This window comes from Sinocyclocheilus rhinocerous, unplaced genomic scaffold (genome assembly GCF_001515625.1).
Source record: "Sinocyclocheilus rhinocerous isolate Xijiao unplaced genomic scaffold, SAMN03320098_v1.1 scaffold1982, whole genome shotgun sequence".
Classification (NCBI taxonomy): domain Eukaryota; kingdom Metazoa; phylum Chordata; class Actinopteri; order Cypriniformes; family Cyprinidae; genus Sinocyclocheilus; species Sinocyclocheilus rhinocerous.
In genome coordinates this window covers 238,146-246,758 of record NW_015651555.1, presented here as the reverse complement: position 1 = coordinate 246,758, position 8,613 = coordinate 238,146, and the positions used below count along the sequence as shown (strand labels likewise).

The window sequence follows — 8,613 nt, the reverse complement described above, 5'->3', positions numbered from 1 at the left end:
GTGGTGATATTTGAGCTGTTGAAAGTCTGTGGAGAGAATCAAATCAATGCAACTTTATGAAATGTATGCATTTTATCAAGCATTGATCTGTAAAATATGCTATAGCAAATAAGACATACACTACTGTTCAACATATTGCAAAATAAAACTGACGTTTATGTAGAGACATTGCAAAGTTAGCATTAAAAGACACTAACCTCAGGCTTGCAGGTGTCTCTGGAATACATGCACTCAGTTGTATTGAAAACCTTGTCACTGGAAGCACTGGAAGTGGACAAAAACCTAATCAATAGTTAAGGATATCCTGTTTGCGTGAAACCTAATTACATTCATTACATTCACATTTTATCAACATTTAGGGTAATGAAACCGCAAAATACTAACAGTGAACAATTGAAGTTATTGATGCCTATGTCTAGTTTTTCTTTAGGATACACAGCGGTGATGGCCCAGTATGCGATGACCAAAGACAGTAGGGCAAACGTCAGCAGTGGGTAGAACAGTGATGACATCACATGACCGATGGCCCTGAAAAATAGATGTGGTTATTAGGGCTTCCTGTCTAACACTCCCAATTAACCTAATTATTATTTCATGACTTTAAGCTACAGTTAATCCATCACACTGAGAAAAACACTGCTGTTTAACTGCTAATGTTATTAGAGTACCCAAAGAAAGCAGTCATATGGAATATGAGACCAAACAACACCAGCAACGTCTAAAAATACTGATTGCTCTACAGTAAGAAGGTAGACTGACTTGCTGGCCTCTTTGATGAGAGCAATAGCAATGAGGAGCCTCTTCCTGAGGAAGATGAGGAGAAGGATGATGACCACTTCCACAATACACAGGATAATCACTGTGTGGCGACAAAGGGGGACAGGACAGAGTAGAATGTCATGAAAACTAAAAGTGGCAAAGAATGCAGATCCATATTATCATTCATTTAAGTGCACAAATTGATACCTACTTGAAGAAAGATTTAATGTTACATATATTTATTTATTTTCTGATTTGCTGCTTATTAATAGTTAGTAGGGTAGTTGTTATGTTTAGGTATGGGGTAGGATTAAGGGATGTAGAATATGTTCATGCAGAATAAGGCATTCATATGTGTTTTATGAGTACTAATAAACAGTCAATATGCTAGTAATATGCATGCTAATAAGCAACTAGTTCATAGTGAGAATTGGTCCCTAAACTAAAGTGTTACCAGTATCTCAATTATACTAAAATAACACTGATTATATTAAATATAAAGCACAAACACAAACAGATACTAACTAACAAATAATATTACTAACTTTGAGGCTTCAAGGAGATCTGTTGCATTTATATTTTCTCCTGCATAATCATCTCTGAACGTCGTTTCGTTGCCAACCACAACAACACCACCTTTCAAGGTCTCTAGAGCGGGCAAGCATCTCCGTGTGACTGAAACACAGGGTGAAGTTCATCATTTTAATGTAACAGAACTTAAATTGTAATTTATATGATATCACAAACATGTTTTGAAAGATGCAAAGGCTTACAATTCTTGCTAGGTGTGAGTATTGAAGGGCACAAGCCATCCTTCAGGATTTCAGGAGCTCTCTGGAAAAAAGAAGGGAATAATTCTGTGAAGCAATTTAGGATTAAGCGTGTTGCTCAAGGATCTTGAAATCCATGTATTACTAAAACTAGGCAGGGGCAGTATGACCACAATGTGATCTATTGTAATCCTTTTTATCATAGTATCTTAATTCTTACTGGGAATTCAAGGCAAAAACGTTTTCTTTCCTGTCCAGAACTCACCTTGGTCATGTCTACTCCCTCCTTGCAGAACTGCTTGTAGTATTCCCTATCATCTTCATTTCGTAACGCTTTCAGTAAAGTCATGAATTTATCGGGACATCTCTCCACACAGATCTGTCAAATGAACATAAAAACAAAAGTGCTATAGCATGCTGTATTGCCAGTGTGCGACAAACACTACAGATACATATTGTACTGCAAAAAGAGGTTAACCGAAACTGTGCCAAACCTGAGTGGTGGGACACTGAAACTCCAGCAGGACCAGAGGACTGGCACACTTCATGATGTTGAAGTAGAACAGCAGGGGCTTCTTCCTGATTATTCAGACAGATTAAGCCAAGAAAGATATGTCTGACTAAGAACCTATTTCACAATTTAATCACATAAATTAAGCGTTAGCGTTAGTTCTGGCCTTTCTGATATTCCTTGCTAATCAGACTCCTTTATCTTGAATAAAGTGTTACACTTAAATATCATTAAGTACATTAATGATATCTGCCTTGTTCTGTTCTGTTAACCCTAGGGGGGTTATTATTGCTGCTCTCCCTGCTCATTCATGACAGGCTGCATGGATGGGCAGGGAGTTTTTTGACCAGAACAGAACCATACCGCCAAACCAAACTTTATGCTAAGTATCTATCATTTTGACGATAGTGGTCCTGACAGAACTGCATTTAAAGTCATGTCTAGGTGAGTTTTCAAAGAAACAGCTTTACTCACTCAAGTGGGGAGCCGACCTGTCCACAAAACTGACCCTTACTGTCTGTCGGGTAAATCACTTTCCGAGGGTCACCTTGAGACCATGCTATAACAAAAGATACAACACTGTCATTATGGAAAGACTTGTCTTTGGAAATGGACATGGTTTAATACTTTCTGCCCATCTACATGGCACTGGGCATAGAAATGTGAAAATGAATAGGCTGAAACTTACCCAGAATCCCAACTGCAAAGTAGCCCAGCAAGGCCAAGATGAACAGGATACAACAGAGAATGTCTGTGCAGCCCCTGTTCACCAAGAAAAGCACACACATTCAGTGCCACTACACAAATCATGACATGGAAGTTTATGAGATTACATAAATGTGAAAAGGTTTAAAAGAATCATTGCCATTAGATGCGTCTCAGACAGGGTTAATACCGTTAGCTAAAAATAAAACCATAAAAAAAAAACATTATTACCTGAAAAAAAAAAAATTACACCATGAACATTAACTGAAATAAAATATACAAAAAGATTTTATTTCAGTTAGTTGCAACATTTCTCATTTTTATTTAGTTTAAGTGCTAAAATAACGGAAACAAAATAATCTAAAACTTATAAATAAAAATCATTAAATACTATATAAACATAAAAGAACAAAAAAAGACAAAAAAACAAAGACTTTAAAATTAAAGTGAAAACAGAAAATATAAAAATAAAATCTAATTCAAAATATTAACAAAAACTATAATAGTATAATAAATGACACTAACACTGGTCTCAGATACATATGTAAATGGTTTCTAATCATTACATTTGGCTTATAAAGGTTGTCTCACCTGTTATAAATCGGGCCTTTAAATGTTGGGTCAAATTTTCTTGGCTCACCTGTGAAGACGTTAAAATTGTGCATTTATTTATGTCATTTGTGGGCATCTCCAGAAACAAAATATAATAACTTCCTTTTTATTTATCAATCGGAACACAGTGAGTGTGTGTGTGGTAGGGTTGGGCAATTTCATGATATGGGTAATTTGAATCATGAAAATTCTGTGAAAAAAACATGTTGTCGACTTTTGAATAATCCAGTGAATTTTCATTTTCAAAGGTACTTTATCTTTGATTATTTTATGTTTGATGGACAGAATTTTTTTTTTAAAGAATAGAAACATACAAAATACCATTAGATTATGCAAAAAAACAACAACAACTATGAATTCAGATTGGAGTCCTGTTTGATGTTGCTGGGGCTGCAGTATAGTCAAGCCAATTCACCATTATTTATTTAGTGCTTTATTTAGAATACAGATTGTTCTGTAGCTTCACATTAATAAACAGAAAAGATCAGAAATATCCAATTTCGTACATTTGTTCCTGCACTTTAATCACATGTAGAGACATTGTAAAGCAGTCCTGCCAACAGATAATAGCACAAATATATCTACCACTGCATAAGCGGCATAGCAATTTCTACTGTCACATTTCTACCACCCAGTCGAAGTAGTGGGTTTTATAGGGCATGACTTGCCGGCTCCTAACACCATTCTCTGGAGTTCTCTCTGTTAGTGAGTGTTAAAGTCTTATGAATCACTTCCACTGATCAATAAAGGGTTAACTCAGTTAAAAAAAAATTCCTTCTGATTGTCTCAAGTGAAACGCTATGTAGATAAGCCTAGTTCTGCTTAGTTTGTTACGACATTAGACTGGGTAAAAGGGTATTTAGCAACCTTGAAACTGGTATGTTTCAAAGTATTTACATGTCACATTAGACGAGACGAGCGTTAGCTAGAAAGCTGAATAATCAGGCATAGGCCTATGCTGTGGTGTATTTGTCTAACTGGGCTGAATATTTGGAATGTGTTTGTTTGTGATGTCTTCAGTCATGTGTGCAATGCCTCACTCGGCCAAGTGTGAATTTGGCAAAGCCGCAGTGTTTATTTAGAGAAGCAGGTTGGGCTGAGGAAGTGCATCCTGTAGTGGCTGAAGTAAATGTTAAGAAACTTTTGTATTCAAGGCCCTTTACTGAAGCATGCTGCTCCAAACAATTCAATTTATTTATTTATATTTTTCCTTTTTGTTGAATTGCTTTAAAGAATTTACTTTTTGTTTATACATGCTCCAAAACAGTATCTGAACACCTTTGGATACTTAAAAATGTATTAATGTTACAGTAATGATCAGACATCAAACCAAGGGGCAAACAAATCATAGTGCAAAAGAAATGCTTGTGATTTCCAAATGATTCTAGAGCAATATTTTTCGAACAATACATCCATTGTTCCAATATTTTAAACCCAACAAATATAATTTTGTAAAATGTTTTGCTTGAAAGGTGTTTTGTTGTTCATATTTCTCTACCATAATGTTCATACATTAAGATTTGAAAGAAGTCTCTTATGGTAATAAAGGCTGCATTTATTTTGATCATAATTACAGTAATACTTTGAAATATTATTGTAATTTAATGTTTTCTATTTTAGTATATTTAAAAATGTACATTTATTTATTTTATAATTTACAATTTATTCCTGTGATGGTAAAGCTGAATTTTCAGCATCATTGCTCCAGTCTTCAGTGTCACATGATCTTTCAGAAATCATTCCAATATGCTGATTTACTGCTCAAGAAAAAAAGTATTATTATTAATGTTGAAAACAGTTGTGCAGCTTAAGTTATATAATATAATTTTCAGCGATAAAAAGTTTAAATAAACTGAAATAAAAATCTTTTGTAAAATTATAAATGTCTTTACTGTCACTTTTGATCAAGTCATTGCTGAATAAAGTATTTCTTTCAACACCAACAATAAAAATCTTATTGATCACAAACTTTTAAACATTTGTGTATTTTGGGGGCTACACTGTATATTTCTATATATGTTTGAGATCCCTTATTTGCAAAAGAGAAAAAAAAATGCACTACATATTTTTGTTAGTGTTTTCTGTTATTGGCCCTTTGGCTGAGATACATTTTTGTTGCCGCCCTAAACCCCCTTGAGACTTCACTACTTACACTATAGTAACCATTAACCAATGCAGGTCTTGGCTCATAATAAGCATGCAGTGTGTGTGTGTGTGTGTGTGTGTGTGTGTGTTGACAGTTTATTTTATTGAGGTGCCATCCATTTAGAGCAATCATCAGCGAACCAGACGCTCTTAGCCATCCACAAACAACTCCCTAATGACCCAAGCTTTCCAAACAGCTACAGTCACACTGTCCAGCATCTCCCACTGATGCTCTTCACATCATGCTAACCTGTCACATACTGCTTAATAACCTGAATAAATCACTAGTAGTAATATTATAGATTAATCCCTACAAACAAATCAGTCTCTACAACACTAAAATCGTTTAGTGACATCATATCTTCACACCAGGGCCGGATGTGAAAGTAAGCATATTAAGCATATCTTCTCAACGCTCTGAAAATGCCTTACTGATGAAAAAATGTAAATACCAGACCTTGTTTTCCATAATGTGATCCCCTTCCCATTAGACCGTCTTTTCAGTATTTTTAGTTTTAATGTTATCGCGATTCGCCAGACAGTCTGTACACTACTTCCGACCTCTTGAAACAGGAAATGCTCAGAGAATGCACTTCCTTGACCTTAGATGTGTAACATATTTACATATCACACTATGGTGAGAGAACTTTTTATCTATCTCTTTTTAAAAGCCTAAATGTATTGAAGATGTTAAACCAATATCCAATGGATTTTGAATAAAATGTGGTCTCATTTGTTGACAACCATATTATAAACATCTTTTTAGTCATTTTGCTGATGATTCTGAAGTTTCAGTCAAATCAATGTTGTTTTCACTGAGTAAAATACAAAGAATATGCATCAAATTATTATTTATATAGCCTACATAAATATACATGACTGTAACGGCAAGAGAAAGCACTGTAGATGTGGGAAAAACTAATAAAACTTAACAGTCAAAGCAATGGTTCCCTCCTCCGCCATGTTTTAAGTAGGGATGCTCCAATCCACCTTTTTCGCCTCCGATACCGATTCCGATACCCAGGGTTCCGTATTGGCCGATACCGATACCGATCCGATACCAGTAAAGTTTTTTTCCCCCCATTTAAATAAATGTAGAATTTATATATTCATATGTAGCTCACATTAAGCTATCGTATGGCTTCAGAAGTAACACAGAATAATTCGCACAATCGGGGAAAAAAATAAAAAATCTCGGATTTGGATCGGCCCTCTCTGACCGATACCCAATCCGAGAAAAATGGCACTATCGGAGCCGATACCCGATATGAATATCGGATCGGCGCATCCCTAGTTTTAAGCTTATGGCCCGCCCAACTCGGAAACTCGAGTATCAATGGTGCCTTCACATGTTTTCAAAAATTTCCCATTTCCCACTTCTGAAGCTGTAATTACGAGTTCGTGTTTAAGTACTTTGTTGTCAAAAAGAACAAGAGTCTTGGAGGATGGCTCATTCATGTCCATTTATTGCGAAAATCTTTCTAAAGTCAAAAGGTATAGGAAATATTTAGTCAATATCAAGCAGATTTTTAACAAAATGTAGCATCCCATTCATTGGTAACCATATAGAGCGTTTGCACCTACGTCACGGTTTGGACAGCTACCCGGATGCGCGGCCATATTGGAGATACTTGGATGTAAACAACAGCATGGATTGCATGGCTAATGCACTATTGAAGACATTGTTCTACCAATTTATTATGTCTAAACCACGGAAAAAACGTGTGGAAGCTAAATAATATAGAGAAGGACTTAGTAAGCAGGAAAGGGTGCGATATTTTGACAAACTAAAGTTAATAGGTGGTAAAGATTCGTACGAGCTGACAACCTGACAATTCTTCCTTCTATTTCTTACCCTGTCATAGTGAACTATTTAGTTTTTTCGCCAAGCCCATACACGAGTTCCGTTCAGTTCAGTGGCATTGTTTACGTTCAGTGCCACCAATATGGCCGACTTCCGGATTGATGAAGTGTTGTGAAAACACCCTATAAACATCTAGATATTCAGCTTGCTGACGATGCTGAAATATTGGTCAAATATACTATTTTTGCTGTGTACAATACAAACAATTTGCAAAAAATTTTTATTTATATACGTAAATATACATTACTGTAACAGCAAGAGAAAGCAATGTAGATGTTGTGGGAAAAACAAATAAACCTATATTACAGCTATGTTTCTCTCCTCCGTCAGGTTTCACGTTTATGACCCGCCCAACTTAGAAACTTGCGTATCAAAATTATCTTCAAGTTTCCCAGTTGGAAATATGACTTGAGAAGCCGGTCATGTCCAATTTCCGACTAGTAAACTCAGTATTTACAATAATTCAGATAGCATGTAAAGGCAGCATAATTCATACATATTAAAACATTTTAAAATTATTAAAATATATGCTGAGTGACCGACACAAGCTTTGTCATGGAACACACTTGTTAGTTCACATTGACTTCACAGTTTAAAAGTTAATTTATTTCCAAGATCTGAGGTCAGTGTTGCCAGGTACAATTGGGCTACTTTAAAGGGGTCATATGAAGCTGCTAAAAAGAACATTATTTTGTGTTTTTGGTGTAATGCAATGAGTTTATGCGGTTTAAGGATCAAAAAACTAATTATTTTCCATATAATGTACATTATTGTTTCTCCTCTATGCCCCGCCTTTCTGAAACGAGTTTAACTACCACCACGAGTGCCATATATTATTGCCTTGTTTATCTAAAAGTGCACTTTTCCTTGTTTTAAATCTAGCCAAAAAGCCATGTGTTGACTGTGAAACAGTAGACTTTAATTATATGCATTTATGGTGTAATTACTAAATTTCCGTGTCAATCCATGTTAATTTTTACCGCGAATAATGCGCTGCCACTTTAATTCAGCGCGTGCAGCACAGCAGAAATAGAGCATCAAACAAAAAAGACTTGAGACTGTAAAGGTGCTTCAGCGAAATATTTAGTTAAAGGGGTCATATGAAGCTGCTAAAAAGAACATTATTTTGTGTTTTTGGTGTAATGCAATGAGTTTATGCGGTTTAAGGATCAAAAAACTAATTATTTTCCATATAATGTACATTATTGTTTCTCCTCTATGCCCCGCCTTTCTGAAACGAGTTTAAC

General features: G+C 35.4%; 1 protein-coding gene across 1 annotated transcript in view; it reads right to left on the bottom strand.

Annotated features, from left to right (window-relative positions):
- The window catches only part of LOC107713074 (choline transporter-like protein 2), a 27,176-nt gene that overhangs the window by 14,823 nt on the left and 3,740 nt on the right, over positions 1-8,613 (bottom strand). The window contains exons 2-12 of the mRNA XM_016518497.1: positions 3,337-3,385; positions 2,729-2,802; positions 2,515-2,599; positions 2,024-2,108; positions 1,795-1,908; positions 1,533-1,593; positions 1,305-1,434; positions 760-906; positions 436-528; positions 198-282; positions 8-26 (exon numbers count right to left, since the gene is read on the bottom strand). Of these exons, the coding sequence (XP_016373983.1) occupies positions 8-26; positions 198-282; positions 436-528; positions 760-906; positions 1,305-1,434; positions 1,533-1,593; positions 1,795-1,908; positions 2,024-2,108; positions 2,515-2,599; positions 2,729-2,802; positions 3,337-3,385 (942 nt within the window). The remainder of the gene's footprint in view (positions 1-7; positions 27-197; positions 283-435; positions 529-759; positions 907-1,304; positions 1,435-1,532; positions 1,594-1,794; positions 1,909-2,023; positions 2,109-2,514; positions 2,600-2,728; positions 2,803-3,336; positions 3,386-8,613) is intronic.